The sequence below is a fragment of the Trichoderma gamsii genome, assembly GCF_001481775.2.
Source record: "Trichoderma gamsii strain T6085 chromosome Unknown Scaffold_4.2, whole genome shotgun sequence".
Taxonomy (NCBI): domain Eukaryota; kingdom Fungi; phylum Ascomycota; class Sordariomycetes; order Hypocreales; family Hypocreaceae; genus Trichoderma; species Trichoderma gamsii.
Window position 1 is genome coordinate 732458 of NW_020171341.1, and position 16273 is coordinate 748730.

At 50.1% G+C, this 16273-nt stretch overlaps 8 protein-coding genes across 8 annotated transcripts; 4 read left to right on the plus strand and 4 right to left on the minus strand.

Moving 5' to 3' along the window:
- Positions 1 to 156: 156 nt before the first annotated feature.
- On the minus strand, positions 157 to 1741 carry TGAM01_v201681 (hypothetical protein; the record flags this gene model as incomplete). Its single annotated transcript, XM_018807239.1, has 2 exons — positions 157 to 1437; positions 1499 to 1741. 2 exons carry the CDS (start codon positions 1739 to 1741, stop codon positions 157 to 159), a joined length of 1524 nt encoding a protein of 507 aa, XP_018659573.1.
- A 625-nt stretch (positions 1742 to 2366) lies between these two features.
- Positions 2367 to 2552, plus strand: TGAM01_v201682 (hypothetical protein; the record flags this gene model as incomplete). Its single annotated transcript, XM_024548820.1, has 1 exon — positions 2367 to 2552. One exon carries the CDS (start codon positions 2367 to 2369, stop codon positions 2550 to 2552), a length of 186 nt encoding a protein of 61 aa, XP_024406431.1.
- A 746-nt stretch (positions 2553 to 3298) lies between these two features.
- Positions 3299 to 4309, minus strand: TGAM01_v201683 (hypothetical protein; the record flags this gene model as incomplete). The annotated part of the gene is made up of 5 exons (XM_018807240.1): positions 3299 to 3423; positions 3492 to 3855; positions 3912 to 3944; positions 3999 to 4087; positions 4159 to 4309. The coding sequence occupies 5 exons, from the start codon at positions 4307 to 4309 to the stop codon at positions 3299 to 3301; spliced, it is 762 nt and encodes a 253-aa protein (XP_018659574.1).
- Positions 4310 to 5558: 1249 nt separating this feature from the next.
- On the plus strand, positions 5559 to 6896 carry TGAM01_v201684 (hypothetical protein; the record flags this gene model as incomplete). Its single annotated transcript, XM_018807241.1, has 1 exon — positions 5559 to 6896. One exon carries the CDS (start codon positions 5559 to 5561, stop codon positions 6894 to 6896), a length of 1338 nt encoding a protein of 445 aa, XP_018659575.1.
- A 673-nt stretch (positions 6897 to 7569) lies between these two features.
- On the plus strand, positions 7570 to 8235 carry TGAM01_v201685 (acetyltransferase; the record flags this gene model as incomplete). Its single annotated transcript, XM_018807242.1, has 1 exon — positions 7570 to 8235. The coding sequence occupies one exon, from the start codon at positions 7570 to 7572 to the stop codon at positions 8233 to 8235; it is 666 nt and encodes a 221-aa protein (XP_018659576.1).
- A 151-nt stretch (positions 8236 to 8386) lies between these two features.
- Positions 8387 to 9925, minus strand: TGAM01_v201686 (hypothetical protein; the record flags this gene model as incomplete). The annotated part of the gene is made up of 1 exon (XM_018807243.1): positions 8387 to 9925. One exon carries the CDS (start codon positions 9923 to 9925, stop codon positions 8387 to 8389), a length of 1539 nt encoding a protein of 512 aa, XP_018659577.1.
- Positions 9926 to 10883: 958 nt separating this feature from the next.
- TGAM01_v201687 (hypothetical protein) lies at positions 10884 to 11939 on the minus strand (the record flags this gene model as incomplete). The annotated part of the gene is made up of 1 exon (XM_018807244.1): positions 10884 to 11939. The coding sequence occupies one exon, from the start codon at positions 11937 to 11939 to the stop codon at positions 10884 to 10886; it is 1056 nt and encodes a 351-aa protein (XP_018659578.1).
- A 1280-nt stretch (positions 11940 to 13219) lies between these two features.
- TGAM01_v201688 (hypothetical protein) lies at positions 13220 to 15130 on the plus strand (the record flags this gene model as incomplete). Its single annotated transcript, XM_018807245.2, has 1 exon — positions 13220 to 15130. The coding sequence occupies one exon, from the start codon at positions 13220 to 13222 to the stop codon at positions 15128 to 15130; it is 1911 nt and encodes a 636-aa protein (XP_018659579.2).
- Between the last annotated feature and the right edge of the window lie 1143 nt (positions 15131 to 16273).

Below are 16273 nucleotides of genomic sequence, written 5' to 3' on the forward strand. Positions count from 1 at the left end.
GCCCTTTGTTCCTATACAGAATGTCTTTCCCATTAACCCTAACCCGATCCTCCAATCTCCAACGCCATGTATCGTATAAGTAGTTTCTCGCTATAATGCATGCCGAATAATCTAATGTTTCGAAAACGCCAAAGGAGTAATTATCAAGGCAAATGTCTATGATGATGCCGCTGCCTGCTTGCGCTTTTCTGCCTCTTTGACGTCTTCCATCTCCTTTCTCATAATATTGTTGAAAAACTCTGCGTTGTCAAGGTAGAGATGGTGGCCAGCCTTGGGGACGATGACGACCTTGCAGCTGCCATTTTCGTTGCTCTTCTCTTCCTCTGTGCCGGTTCGCATGATGTTGGCCTTGACCTGCTTCAGCTTCTCCTCGGACGCAAGACCGCCGGCAACATCCATCCAGTCGTTTTCTCCGTACATGAAGACAATGGGGATGCCAGTCTCCTTGGCGACTGTTTCACCGTCAGGTCCCTTGATCGGCTGTCGGCCAACGTTTTGGATGCGGTTGATGACCGGGCGGCGGGCGAATGCTCCCGGTGCGAGAATATAAGCCAAAGCGTATTCGCCGCTGCCCTTTTGCTTGAAGATGGAGAACGAGTAGTCATGAAGGGTTTGTGCCTCTTCGGCGGGGAGGTGGTTGAACCGTCTGGAGGTCCAGCCAGAGACGAATCGTGGGCCGAGGGGACCGGCCAACCGAACAATGCTGAAGGGCGACACATTGGCGTCCCAGAGCCAGACGAGCCAGTTGGGATACGGGCGCTTTGGTGCGACGGCAGCGTCGTTCTTGGTTGTGGTCTGCTGGTCTACGGTGAATTCGTTCTGCATGGTGGACTCGCCGGGCTCGGGCAGTGCGGAATTGACGGCATATGGATCTTCTGGTATTCCAACGGGAGAGGCGAGGATGAGCTTCTTTAGGTGGCCGGGATATTTGAGGGCGTACGAAACGGCGAGGTAGCCGCCCAGCGAGTGGCCAAGCAGCGTGAAGCGCTCAATCTTCCTCGCCTTGCGCCACTCTTCCAGGGCATCGATGAAGAAGTTTTCCGCTTCAATCACCTTGCCCTCCTTATCCTTTGAGTGGATCTTGAACGGAGGCCTGGACGAGTTGCCCATGCCCAGCATGTCGAGGGCATACAGCTTCAAGCCGGGGATCCGGGAAAGGGGCTCAAAGTTCTTGTAGAAGAAGCCAAGGCCAGCGCCGTAGCCGTGGACCATGACGAGCGTCTCTTCGGGGTCCTCGCCAACTCGCTCGACAGAGAATTCGTTGAGGGCGCGGTTCTTGCCAGAGAGCTGGACCATGGATCGCCTCCATATTCTGGCGCCGAAGGAGTCGGTCTGATCGGTGGTGGAGAGGCTGCCCATGCTGGTGGTGGCCTCTTTGAGAAAGGGAATGTGCTTGAGCACGTTGCGCTCGGCCATGGAAGGCGTAACGCTTGACCACTAGAATTCCATTTATTAGAGAACAGTAAACCAAGAAGACGAATCAGAGGCCAAAACATACCCATTGGTAGGCAGCCTCTTTGTATCCTAGAGGAAAATATGCGCCCTTGACCTGCTGAGGCTTCCCCTGGCGAAGTTCCTCAGTCGCCTCAGGTGGCGGTTGAACGCGGATCGCATTCTCGGTGGTGGACATTTTGGACACGGGATAAGCAGGAGACGCTGTAGGTGGCGTAGATGCGGTGTTGAGGGCGAGGTTGAGTCGCGACCGGTGCAGAATCGCAGTGACGGTTTGGGTTTTGAGCATGCCTGAGGGAAGAAACTTTATTGGGGGCGCACAGCTCTTATATCATCAAAGCCTCGAGTCTCAGCCCCAGGCACCCGCGTCTGACAAGACGTCGTGGACTTTGCGGCCACGCAACTGGCTTATCTCTCTTTGTGTCGCAAAGCGGCCGGATTTGGCGCTGGCGGAGGACGACGGAGTTTAGGATGCCTTAGACTCGGGGTTTGGGCAATCCGGATTCCGAGACGTGAGAAGAGAGAGTAAGAAGTGACGACAGAAGTGTGGCGTGCGCAATGCAATGTAAATGAAGGAGAAAGGAGATGCAAGAGACTTGTTTGACGTTGGAGTGTATTACAAGATTGGAATTGAATCAAGCTGAATTGTTGATCTGACAAGAAGATGGTAGACAGAGAGATTTACACCGATCTTCTATTTGCCTCCTGTCATTCACGGAGCACATGTCCAGGTTCCTATTGCTTAGCGCTAGGGGTCCATGATTAGGGGCTGTTTTTGTTGAGCTGGGCGGGCCTTCAGTGGCGGGTGACTGCAGCTGGGTCCTGTCAAAGGCCACGGTTCTTGTCTCCTGGGCCTTGCACGTGTACATGGTTCAGATCAATATTGAACATTTGATGAATATGGGCGCGTGTACATGTACTCAATGTTTGTTTCCAAATGCGAATGCGAATCCCGAGTGGATAAAAATCAAACCATTCACGCAGTCTGTCCACCAATCACTACTCTGTATTCCAGCCACCACGTACGTAATGCATCTGATGGCGAGTTGTTGATGCTGCTTTTACTCCTGCTGGGTGTTGCTGGCAATAGTCCGGAATGACCGATTCGATCACATCTGCCCCGGATTCCGAGCTTCTCAACGAAGTCTGTTGGTCCCTGCATACAGCGATTGGCCACGTAATAGACCGTTGCGCTAAGAATAAATAATCAGCTGAAGGATCAAAGATTAAGAGGCAAGTTTTGCCGTGCTAGCCAAGCAAGCGACGACGATGTTACAATTCGGATTACTATTTGATAGTGCTGCTGTTTGGCAACTTGATGTTATTATAATTGCATTCATTCAAAGGAAATGCTCTTCACTCCATGATTTGGACGCCTACTCTTTATGCAGAGCTGAAACTCCGCAAGCAATCAAGAGAGAACTCATTGGGGCAGCAGTCTCTAGCATGTGATCCCTGCTGACTCAATTTTGCCTTGTTGGAAGATCCACCGCTAAATCAATCTGCTGGCAGTTGTGTGCAACAATCTCCGCCAAAATACATGTACTGCCTATTCGAGATACGCTCCCGTTGAAAAAAGAGACACGGCTGCTGCCGGGATTCTCCACTCGCATGAGATCCAACGCCGACACGTACCATATCGCTCTATAGCGTATAAATACGCGTTTGAGTTTTTGCATTCATTTTGTAGATAGAAGTCACAGGTATGCCAGAGATATCAATCAATTTGCTCCTTGACTACAATTGCTATTTAATAGACAAACTTTTGGCGGAGAATAACCAAATGCGGTCATATCTGGCACCTACACTCTTCTCTCACTCTCGATTTCTTGGACGAGTATGGCACTTATTTGCCCGCGGTTTTCCTCTTCCTTGCAATCTCATAAAACAGACTTCCGTCGTACATCTTCCGGATGTCCTCCTTCATCATGCGACCGTCTTCAGGCCAGAGAAGGATGTAAATTGCAAGCCCTGTGTACATTCGGTCAGCTCTATGGCATAGCGCATTATCGTTTGCTTAGGATAGTTCTAGGACTTACACTCCAAAGCGGCTCCTGTCCATCCAAACGGGTCGAATACCACTCTCTGACCCTTGAGCAGATTCCAGACATCCTTCACAGTAATGTAGTCCCGGTCGTCGGCGTATTTGGAAAACATGTCCTCAAATTTCTGAGGAATGAAGCGCCCTTCACTATCATATGTGCCGCTATCGCTTCCATGCTTGTCTTTGTGAATGCTCTTGAGGTAGATGCGGAAAAAGGGATCGGGGAGGTGGCCGGGAACTGTCGGATAAGAAAAGCTGGAATGGATAACAAAGACGGCAAACCAGCAGAGCAGGATATTGAAGCCCAGTCCGCGGAAGCCTCTGTATGTATCCAAAGGCCAGATAATGCCGTCTTTATCCTATACACGTGTAAGCAGAGGGCGTTGGGTACAGAAGGTAGGCTGCATTTGCCTACCTGATCAAAATAATCACAGTGTTGCTGCAAGACCTGGACCAAGAGTCAGTACAGCCTCTGTCAAGATGATCAAGTAACCAAGCATACTGTCTGGTCTTGGTGCTCCCTCGCCCAGTTGCCTTCCTGTGTGCCTTCCGGGTGCTCGTATGTCGCAGCTATATTGGCTCTGGGTGTTCCTATGCACGCAAATCAGTTAGTTTTTGAATACTTTTAATTCGTTCCACTTTGCCATCGCAGGAGCTTGTACCTGTATGTGAAAGCTTCACGTCGTCTTCCGGCTGGAGGAATGGCTTCCGCTGGACAGTGACTGGCACGCTTCTGATATGGCTCGTTACCGCATCTGAATCGTCCTTTGGTTCTGGTCCGACTCCATTCACCAATGCAGCTTTGTAATCCATTGTGGTGTTGCTATTGTTTTGTGCCGTTGTTACTAAAAATGCGATTGAAGAATGAGAAGACGAAGAGAATTTCAGTAGCACGAGAAGTCGAAATATCTATATTACGGCAATTGAGAGCTAAGCTCAATAAGCTGTTTGCAATGCGCATCAAACTGTCTTGAGTTCTGCGATGACGACATTCTGAGTTCATGATTGGGGTTTGTAGCTATCCCTGCGAGCGTTTGAAATGGAATGGATACGGAAGTGATCATCTCGACGTCACAGTTCACGCATTTAGAACTTTATCAGCCCAGCATACCTACCTATATAGCTCTTTCTACAGCAAAAAAATAATCAGAAACACATATGCAATTGACATGTGATCAAGGCCAGATTTGAACACATATAAAGTCCAAGTAAAATATTATGCACACTTTATTAAGCGAGTTCCACAGTGCCAACAGCGGAATCATCTGGCTTAGGTCAAAGTTTAAATTGAGCAAAGACAGTCATCGATATATCATCACAAGCAATTTACTGTTTTTGATGTTTCAAATTGTAAGAGGCATGAAATTTATGTGTATAGGTATTTAAATGGACGCTATCAATCCCTCTCTAGTATGAATGTTAGATCCCCCCCCTGCGATTGCGGCGCTAATTATCCCACGCCATATCTCTTCTTACATCAAGATTTGGCCAAGGAATAGCATTTGTTTCCCCCCTATAACGCGCTCTTCACTACAAGATGAAGATGAACCATCAAAATTACCAAAGACAATGGTCGAAGGCGGGGATGACCCCAGTCAACAATCTCCCTGGCAGATGCCGATGATGCGGCATACGAGACACTGCTTGCTTGTGGTCTCAATGATGTCACTACCGATTTCATGCTCAGAAATGAGAGTGAATCTTTGTAGCCAACAATTCATTGTCTTCATTGTCATGCACAGCCAATAATACGTCTATATATACAACCATCAAGAGTTCAATGTCGACTTACACGCAATGCCCGCGATGGCTTCCATTTGTAGGATTACGCAAGGCAGCCAATCAGAGTTCTATGTTGATGACGAGACGCTGCTTCGCCCCGCAAGTACAGAGGTACTCGGTCCCACGCAACTCTTCTAGGCAAGGCTGAGCTCCCGCTTCCGTCTCAGCTTCATCCACCCAGTCTTCTCATCCTCAGGCGCGAACATTGCTACGATTCCCCGCCGCCGCTTCCTCGAGCCTGCTGAGCCTCGAGCCTCTGCCGGCGGCTGCCCGCAACACCATGGCCGACGATCTCGACTCCATCGTTAAGGGCGCTCCTACGGCCACGGCCACAGCCACAGCCGCCGCCGCCAACACCAACGATGCCAGCGATAATGCCAGCGCAAACGCCAAAGCCGGCACGAGCCCCTTCCCGCCTATGCTGGGCCTAGGCAAGCCTGGCGATCCGCTGCATCACACGCCCAGCTCGCCGTCCATGATCTACCTGAATCTCCTCATCCTCGAGGCCTCGCTGCGCGCGCAGTTCCTGGAGCTGCGAGCCCGCAAGCGCCACCACACCTTCTTTCTCGCCATCCTGACGCTCTGGGTCGCATTCTTCGCTTATAAGCTGTACTTTGCCCCCCGAGAAGATGGCCGCGGCGTTGGAGGATCGATATACTGGGCGGTTGAGGGCGCTCAAAAGGTGTGCTTCATGGGCGGAATCATCACAGCCGCCCTTGTCTGGGCCACGGGCATCTGGGAGCGCGGCATTCGGTGGCCGCGCCGCTGGTTCGCCATATCCAACCGAGGCCTGCGTGGCTTCAACTGCAAGCTCGTCATCATTCGACAGACGTGGTGGGCCGAGGCACTGTCGACTATTGGCTTCTTCCTTACCTATGGCCTATTTTCACATACGGCCAGTTCGTCGTACCGTCTCGTCGAGCCGCAGCTGCTACGCCAGGTCGAGAAGGAGCTTCAACTCACGAGTGATAACCACCCCACATTGGTTCTGCCCCCCGATGACGACGAGTTTGGCGGACATGAAGAAGATTTGGCACCCGGCGGCGACTACGTTAAGCTATTACTATTACCCAAGCCGTTTTCGCCCACCTTTCGCGAAAACTGGGAGCTATATCGTACAGAGTACTGGGAGAGGGAGAACGAACGTCGACGATTGTTGCGGCAGAAAGTCAAGGAACACTCCAAGAAAGTTGCAAAAGAGCAATACGGCTGGCTGTGGTGGCTTCCCTGGCACCAGAATCCACAGCCTCGCGTGCGCCGCGAGCCACAGAAGATGGTCCATCACCGGATAGCGAGCGCTGAACGCAAGCGTAGGGGCAGTAGTGTGCGCCGCTCGTCAGTGAGCTCTTCGAGAAGCCCGACTCCTCAAATCTTTGATAGCGACGGTCAAACTCCGCGCAAACAAAGCCCCATCTCGGAGAAACGCCGAAAGCCAGCAGGGTCAATATCCAAAGTCAAGAGACCTGGCGGCGACTCTAGGTCTGTAACGCCCGATGTGCCCTCACGCCTCTCTAGAGAGAGCAGCGTGACTCTTGACACAGAGACAGACGGCAGCAGTGGAAGGACGCTACGCAGTGCGAGCAAAAGAGCAAGTCCAGTGCCTTTATCGCCTGATTAAAGATGTCAAAGATTGGGATGATGAGCATTAGCTGGGAATGGGACATGGCATAAGACTTTTGATTTTTTCTGTATGCGTAATGAGACATACACTTATTATGAAGCTTTCCGATCTGTGTAATTACCCCATGTGATTTTTCCCTTGTTCTCTTGGATTAGACTTGTCATACTTGTAATACAGCCAGCGGTGAGATCCGTCACTCTACCCAGGCTATGATCTGTCCTAAGCATCCAATAATCATCATTAAAGCCAGGCTATCTCTTACAGCCCATGCGATTGTCCTAGAGATACCCCAATTCAGTAATAAGGAAGCTGGGGGGTTTTCAGCTAGTCACCCCCATTGTCAGGATTTTTTGACTGTGACTCACGCATGCAGGGAGCATAAATAGCGGCTAGCTTTTTCGGCTTGTCTTATCAAAAGTTCTATAGCTACATATAGTAGTTTCGTTTTTGCATTAGTCTGCTTTGCGAGTTTGCTTTTCGGTGAGGCCATGAATCTTATATAAATGCAACTTACCGGCACGATGCCTAGAAGAAACATCAATCTGAGACTTGCTTCTTTCAAGAATAAAGAAATTCCGGTTTCGGCTGTTAGACTTCCACTTTCCTCTACATAAATTATTCTATCTACATGTAACAAAGCTTACATCAATCCTCATCGACTCAATTCATCATGGCAACCGAAACATCTCACCTCCACACCGTGATCCCCTCTCACAAATTCCCCAACCTATTCCTCCGCACCATCAAGGCCTCTGATGCCGAACGCTTCGTGGCCATTCTCTCCGCGCCATCAAACAAAAGCGACCCTCACAGCCAGGACATGTCACTTGAAGCCGCAGAGGCCTCCATTGCTCTCATGCTCGAATCAGCTAGCGAGCCCACCAAGCTCAACGCCCAAGGCAAAGTCTTCGGGGGCCCAGGCCGTGTCAACATGATGCTGGTTCTCAAGGCGGAGGACGGCAGCGATGAGGAGCGAATCATTGGTCTAGGAGGCTTTGGTGCAATCAAGACCCGCAAATGCCTTGATGGACGCGAGATCCGCGTGGGCGATGCGGGCGTCATGCTGGACCCGGCGTATAAACGCCTTGGGTACGGCCTCGAGGCGATGAAGATGGCGATCAATTGGGCTTACAAGCCGGTTAGCGAGGGAGGAGCTCAGCTTGATTTGGTGACGATGACGACTTTGGCGGAGAATGTCGCGATGTTGCAGCTCATTGATGAGAAGTTGGGATTGGAGGGCAAAGGGGTTACAAGACAGGCGGAGTTTGATGAGAACAAGATGGAGGTATACTATGAACTGCCGAAGGAAGCCTGGGAGAATCTAAAGAGAAACTAGTATGGATAGAGAATCGACAGTGAAATACCAGAGAGCTGAACAAGAACGAGTATATCAACAAGAACTAAAATACACAGAGAACTGAAAGGGCGAGAAAAGATAGCCGTCTATAATTGAGAAATCAAGAAACCCAACGCCACATCACCATAATCTACCGCTCCATATTCTCCCAGACCAGTATAATCACAGAATCGATATTATCAGGCCCAGGCTCGCCAACAGCCTTATCAACATACGCCTGCCACACAGCCCCATCATCACTCATAACCGAGTCTGCAAACTTCCACACTCTTCTATTTCCCGTCCACAGCAGCTCTGTCCTATCTACCCCTGCATCGTCGATAGTAACTTCATGCAGTGTCGACGATTGGTTCGTTGCCATGCTGTCTGTAACCACCACCTTGGTATCCTTTGAGCTGTGTTGTATCGTACCGAAATGCTCGTTAATGGACACTCCGACTGTCAGAACCCAGTTGTCGTGAAAAACATAACGCTGCATGAAACAGGCATCACACGCATTCGTCACCAAATGCGCCACATTCACGTCCATTCCATGGCCATCCAGCGCATTACGAAGAACCAATGGCCGCACACCAGTCTCATAAGCATCAACATCCAGGTTGGTCACTTCAAAATCCGGACTATAAAAGCCAGGCAAGACATTCATGCTAACATCGCTATTCCAAGCGAAGCAGGTTTTCAAAAGCACATCCCATCGCTTCGCATGGAATCGATCCCTAAGCTCAGGCATATCGAAACACGAGAGCTTTGAAAGCGTGTTCAGCGCAGGATGAGTGAGGAATACGGCACCACCGCCATACGTCGTCGTAGTCGTATTTCTTCGCGTCGGCTCCCAATCATCCTGCTCGCTTGGTAGACCAATATAGACCTCTTCGTCTGTTTTGTACGAAGCTAGACGATGCTGCAGATATCGAATATCTGGAAAGAAAATATCGTCTTCAATAAGCGCATACCAGCGCTTAATAGCGCCGCCACTATTGGAGAGAATCGCTCCAAAAGACTTGAGGAGGTGGGCAAGTTCGTGATATCGGCTCGTTAGAGACATTGGCTCTCCTGAAGCGAATACTTGAGCTTCGACGCCATTCGTTCGAAGAAGATCCTCAATCTCCTCCACTTCGTCCTTATCAGCTTGGTCAAGCATAAGAACGAGGCTCGCGCCGTTGCTCTTCTTGTGACCATTTGTAAGCCATCGAGTCCAGCTTCTTAGCAACGCTCCCTCTCGATCCAAAATCTTGTCATATGTCGTCGTTATTCCAAACACCAAATCAGAGGCGTCGTAAGATTTCGAACTTAAATCTCCCAAAACCGGTAGTTCCATCCTGTGGGTAACTCTGACATCCAGCGGATTGGGGGTCTCAGTGAATACGACTTTCGCATCTTGAGAACCAAAGTTGTTGTGCACGCTATTCACGGTGGTCCATTCAGCAGAATCTTTGACATGCCGAAATCTCCATGACAGCCATTCCGTCTCATTTGTCAGCTTGAATTCACGGCTCAACCGTGCGAGGTATTGTTCTTCTGGCGACAATCCTTCTCCTAGAGAATCGGCTGCGCTGATGGGAAGAATATCGTAATCCGGCTCTCGAAACAAGTCCAGATTTCTCCAGACAATAAAGCAACAGACAAGTGTAGAAAAGAAGGAAAAAAGTTGGAGGCTGCCGTTAGCCATTGCCTTTGCAGGCAAGATTGTTGGGTTCTATATAGATTAAGTAGCGTTGCTCCGTTCAACCGGGAAGCTGGAGCATCAATGGCACGCCCGAACAAGTGAAATTAGAAGATATCAAGTGAAAATGGAAGATTGGCCGGCCATGGAGAAGAAGCAGAAGAAAAAAGAAGAAAAGAAAAAGAAAGACTCGGCACGTCCCGAGGGGGATCGGCCAAACGGCGTGGTGCGTGTTAGAGGGTCTGGCGCTTTTAAAAAGCGGATATAATTTGCTTCCACGAAGATGATCGGCACTCATGCCCCTGTCCAGGTTGTTCTCTGAATCACAATTGGGCGTCTCAACGGTCGGTGATCCCTTTCCAAACAGGCAGGATGACGCTCGAGTGTAGGATGTAAATTCTGTGGAACGCGGCAAGAAAAACGACATGCCTAATCAATATATTTATCTGCGGATCTTGGATGCGAAACAAGACGATTAATTAGGGTCTGACAACGTTATCTGTTGGAGAAAGCAAACGGCCCAAAGCGCCCCGCTAACTAATGTTATGGTACAGTACAAAACCCTTGCCCAGCGCTATCTGAAGAATAAAAAGGGAAGCTCCTTGTTGGTGATCGTCGTGTACCTGAGTGGTGCCAGTATGACAGGGTTAGCGTCCCAAGCGGAATATTCCCAGTAAAACCGTCATCATCATTAGTTTGTCCACCTCTGGACCGGCCCCCTGCTTGCATGTCGGTCCCTGGACAGGTTCAAATTTCTCTTCTTGTAACAATAACCACAGCATAATATCAATACAACGGTAGTGATGTTGTGAGTCGGATAGGTATCGCCAGTACATGGTAGAAAGCGTGTCATTCATCTCAGGAAGATGGAGTCGTTAGATGACGAACAATCTTGATTAGAGGGAAGTCAGAAGGGGTCCTTTGGTTGAAGTGGACCGCATCGAGCTGATTAGCATTCTAGACTTTACTTTCCAATCGTTGAAGTGGGAGTCGAATCTCCACCAGCATACGGCAGAGCAAGCTGCTTTGGCGTGTTCGGATGAGGTCCTGGCTGGGCCTGGGCTCTGGGCCTTTGGCTTCCTTGTTGAGTGATTCGAGGCATGTAGTTTGCTGGTAAGTTTGCACTCACAGTTGCCTTGGCGTCTTGATACAAGTCGAAGCATTCTGCAAGAATTTGGTCATTCGATTGATCAGTGGGGGCAATGCCAGAGTCGAGGATTTCTTTGATGTGATCTTCCAGTGCTTCGAACTCAGCCTTGTCATAGCGATATCGGTCAGGCAGTCCACTGTTTTGCAAGAAGGCGAGAAGACCAGCGATGACAGTATTTGCAGCTCCGAGAATCGTGATTGGAGTGCCCTGTTTGAAGGACATGGAGCCCAAAGCCGTCAAAGTCGCGCCGATGAAGAGCTGCAGCAACATCAAGACCCATCGGATGCCACTTGACATGTGATACAGATAGAAGAATTTGGTGCGCTGAGTAACAGTGTCTTTGTACAAGCCTCGAGGCATCCCCTTGGGCGGCCATAGCCAGCTGGTTGGATGGATTGGCTGGTGCTGCTCTCGGTCTCGGATGCCGCCTATACCATGAGCAATGACTCCCCATTCAGTGGGCGAGAGGAACCTGTGACGAGCTATCTGGTGGTTCTGGTGGCTTTCCAGAGGCCTTTGAGGTCTTGGGACTGAGAAAATACCAACATGGCCGCTTTGAACCGGGGCCGGAGGCTTGGTAGGGTCTGGATGAGCACCGGGATGGTTGTTGGCTCCAACAGACAGAGGCGGAAGCGTTGGCGCATCCGTGACGGGATTGCCCTTTATTGGCTTGGACATGATGGGCGATGGAGTGGTGAGCGACGGAGCTGCAGACAAGAAGCAAGAAGAAGCAAGAAGAAACAAGTGAGCGGTCTTGGGGCCTGTATCGTGAATCACTGCGTGAGTCTTTGAATCCAACGGTGAGCCTGTCCCAATCTCTTTGCCTGGTGAAGAGCAGAAGGGAAAAACAGGATGAAGAGGAGAAGCCATGGCTGCAGGCGAGGCAGAGGAGGAGAGTTTGAGACGTCGGCTAATTTTTCGTCTATCTCAGCGAAAGAAGGAGTCAGGAAGTCCTGGGTGGCCTCTTTGGGAACGAAGATGCAGGGCTCTTTCCCGCTCTCGGGAATGATATCAAAGGGACCGGCATATGGAGATGCTTAACCTCTGGATTGGGACGAAAGTAGACGAGGAAGGAGCTTGGTTTTCTCGCTAAGAGCGACGCCGTAATAAGAGAAGCAAGACAGACATAACACATCGATACTGATGGAAAGGGAGATTGTGTTTGCAGAGATGGATTGACTCTGAGAATATGCACAGCCTGTTTACTATATTGGATGACAGAGCTGGGACAACAGACAACAAGTCATCAAGGTACTTGCTGTCGATCAAACAGCTGCATGCTACAGCCGCCAGTTATCAAGACGGCTCAGGAAAGGAGTGTAAAATAACCTGTTTATACGGACAATCGCGACCTATCATCCAGTGTCAGTCTTCTTTATACCACCACCTGATTCGAGCGGGTTTTTGCGAATACTTGATTTACACGTTCCTAGCAGCACTTGCACATTGTCGTTGGTTGTAAGAATTCCGAACATTCGCTCCGAGCTGGCGGTTGAGACGACATCTTTCTCTATTCTGCCTGAGTCAAGCGGTTCCTTGACATCACCCTGGAGCGCGCAAGGTTCTGACGAGGCAATACAAACAGGGTGCTTCTCTCCTTGAGATCAGGCTATCGTAGGTCCTTTGGAAATATGCATGTGTAAATCTCTGGTTCGTTGCAATTACAGTGTATGCTTGCCAGGCTTGAGAACTACGAACTGGAATTGCCAAGCTACACAAGTCTTGGAACTCAATCACATTGGACTTGGAACTGCACGGCGTAATACTAAGCTTCTTTGTACTACAAAGAAGCTTGAAGGGTGAATTGTGAGACTGTAATCGCAGCTATAGACTACCAAGCTCAAGGTGATGATGAAGTGGGTGGGGCGGTCGACTTCACCGCCTTCGCAATGACGGGCAGAATCAAAAAATATTGTGGGCTTCTGAGCTCGTGGCTTGCAGCTTTGTCGGCCATTGCAACTTGGAAAGCATATTACGAGACAGATTTTCTGTTTCTTGAATATTGATATTGCATGTTTTACGGTGCCTCTTCTCTGAGGCATCTGCTGCGACTTTCAGGGGCATCGAAACCCGCCGGCTTCAATTCTTACAGCAACACATCCGCGACTCGTCGCATCGTTAAAAGGCATTTCTCTGCCTCGTTTGCGCCAATGGCAGGCACCGTCGAGGTCGAAACCGTCGAAAAGGATGGAAAACAATATCGGTTGGTGAAAGAGGGAAAGGCGACTATTCTGGTGCCTCATGGCGCCAAGATTGGTGAAGACCGAGGAGAGGTGCAGCAGGTGTTTTACAATCCCATCCAGCAGTACAACCGCGATCTCTCTGTGCTCGCAATCAAGACATACGGCGAAGACATTTTGGCGAAAAGGAAGGAGAAGATTCTGGCAAAGTCAAATAAACTAGGGAAAAACAAAAAGCGAAAGCGAGACGAGACAGACGAGACCGGCCCTTCAACCGAGACGGAAACGACTGCGACTCTGGCTTCAGACCAGGCCACCGAACCTTTGGAGGAACAAAAGGCTCACAAATCAACATTCACAATGCTGGATGCCTTGTCGGCATCTGGGCTGCGAGCGCTTCGATACGGACACGAGCTTCCTTTTGTTACTTCAATAAATGCCAATGATCTCTCCAAGTCCGCGGCCGAGTCCATCAAGCTCAACGTGAGCCACAACGGCCTCGATGATATAATCTCAGTCACCAACGAAGATGCGCTTGCGCACATGTACCGCGCAATCGCTGATGGCCTCTCCAAAAGAGATCGACACGGCAATCCGTCCAAGTCTCACAAGTTCGACGTGATCGACCTGGACCCCTACGGCACCGCTGCACCCTTTTTCGATGCTGCGCTGCAGTCTGTAAGAGATGACGGCGGTCTTCTGTGCATCACCTGCACTGACAGTGCTGTGTGGGCTGGACATAGCTATTGCGAAAAGACATTCGCCTTGTATGGCGGCACTCCAATCAAAGGCATGCATTCTCACGAAGCTGGACTACGATTAATTCTGAATGCCGTCGCTACTTCTGGTGCCCGATACGGCTTAAGCATTGAGCCTTTGCTATCCCTTTCCATTGACTTTTACACCAAAGTATTCATCAAAGTCACCAAATCACCGCAAGCTGTGAAATTCCTGGGCTCAAAAACCATGGTGGTATACAGCTGCGACCACGGCTGCTCCGCCTTTGAGACACAATATCTCCTGAGAAGCAAACCGACTCCGAACAAAAAGGGCAGCGGGTCTTTCTACAAGCATGGTATGGCGGCAGGACCACCTACAGATAGACACTGCCAGCATTGCGGAAACAAGATGCATGTCAACGGTCCCATGTATGGAGGCCACATCCACTCGGCCGAGTTTATTGAGAAGCTTCTTGAGCAAATTCCCAATGCCTCGCCAGAAGTGTATGGAACTCTTCCAAGATTAGAAGGCATGCTACGAACAGCCTTGGAGGAAATCATTCCAGGCCCAGAGCCAGATCCCACGGTGAACCCTAATGACGCCAAGCATGCAGAGATTGATATCGCTCCCTTCTTTGTCATTCCTTCCAAGCTAGCAACAGTGGTGTCTTGCGCTGCTCCCAGCGACGACATGTTCCGTGGTGCTTTAATACACCTCGGTTACCAAGTTGGGCGAAGCCACTGTCGACCAGGCAGCGTCAAGACGGATGCGCCTTGGTCTACTCTCTGGTGGATCATCACCGAATGGATCCGCCAAAAGTCTCCCATCAAAGCATCCAAATTCACGCCACTTATGCCCGGTTGGAAGATTCTGCACGCCGCCGGACTGGTCGGTCAAGAAGACGGAGCAGCGTCGAAGGAAGCCGATAGCGAAATGGAGGATGCCCAGACAGCAGCGGCGGCAGATGCTCAGAGCGAGGAGGCAGCAAAAAAGGGAGACGAACAGGCATCCAGTCCCAGCGAGCTAGAGCTGCGGAAAACGCTGGTCTTCGACGACGATCTCGCACGGCTGGGCCGTCTGCGGGATACTCAGAAGCTGGTGCGATATCAGATGAACCCCCGGCCAGATTGGGGGCCATTGTCCAAGGCCAAGGCGTCATGATGGATGGAAGATGGAGTAGATTATGTACTTAGTATGAGTGAATGTAGATGTATATATGACAGCTTTGTCCAAAATACAAAAATTAATTATTCCACAGCGAGTTAAATCCTATCATATGCCGTGAAAGCCGCTGCTTACGCCGAATCCTACAGAAGCAAAAGCATTGACTTTATCACAACCCCACCAGTTAATTGCGCAGGATCAACGTGGGATCGCGTGCGCTACGGCCACAACTAAAGTCCGCAACTAAACACTTGCCATCAACAAAGCAGCGTGCAAACTGAGGCCTTTTTCTACACTTGGATGCATAAAATCATCTAGACAGCTTCATTTACATCTAAATACTTCCTTATAGTTTCGATAAAGTCATCAAGCACTGCCACGAAATATATCCCACCCAGTTATCAATCGTTTTTAATGGCTTCCGCGGGGCTGACAAACGTTACCGACGTCTCGGTCCTAGACGGCGTCCTATCCTGGAAAAGCACCAGCAGCAACGCCACGGAACAAACCAAATACCAAAATGTGATTTATGTGCTTGATCGATCACAGGCTTCTTCCGGCGATATCAAGACTGGGTACATAATTTCAGCCCTCGACGAAGACTCAGAAAGGAGCCCCGAAGAGCGCTTCCAACTGCTGCTTTTGGCTACCGATTCAGTCCCAGATGAGCTCCTTCAGTTTCGCATCGGCGGTTTGCCGGACTATTTAAAGCCTGTGAAAGGAAAACAAGACGTCGATGTTATCGTGTCTACGAAATCGGGCGTTGGACTGTCTCAGCTGTTCTGGCAAACTGTGCTACAGCCTCTCTGGAACTCAGTCGACGAGCTGTCATCTGAAGTAAACGTCCTCATCACGCAAGACGAGCACAGTGTTCGCAATTTCGCCCAGTCACTTGCTTCTTCAGCGTCCAAATCAAAACGGACAGTCGTCCTCCTCAGCGGCGACGGCGGCATCGTCGATCTCATCAACGGCGGCCCTCACGAGTCACAACAGCAGCCTCTATTGGCTGTTCTCCCTCTAGGCACGGGAAACGCCCTCTTCAGCTCGCTGCATAAGCCCCTCTGGATCTCTCAAGATGGCAAAATCGAAGACATATCTTCTATTGTTCTCGGTCTGCGAACGCTGTTCAAGGGTGTATCT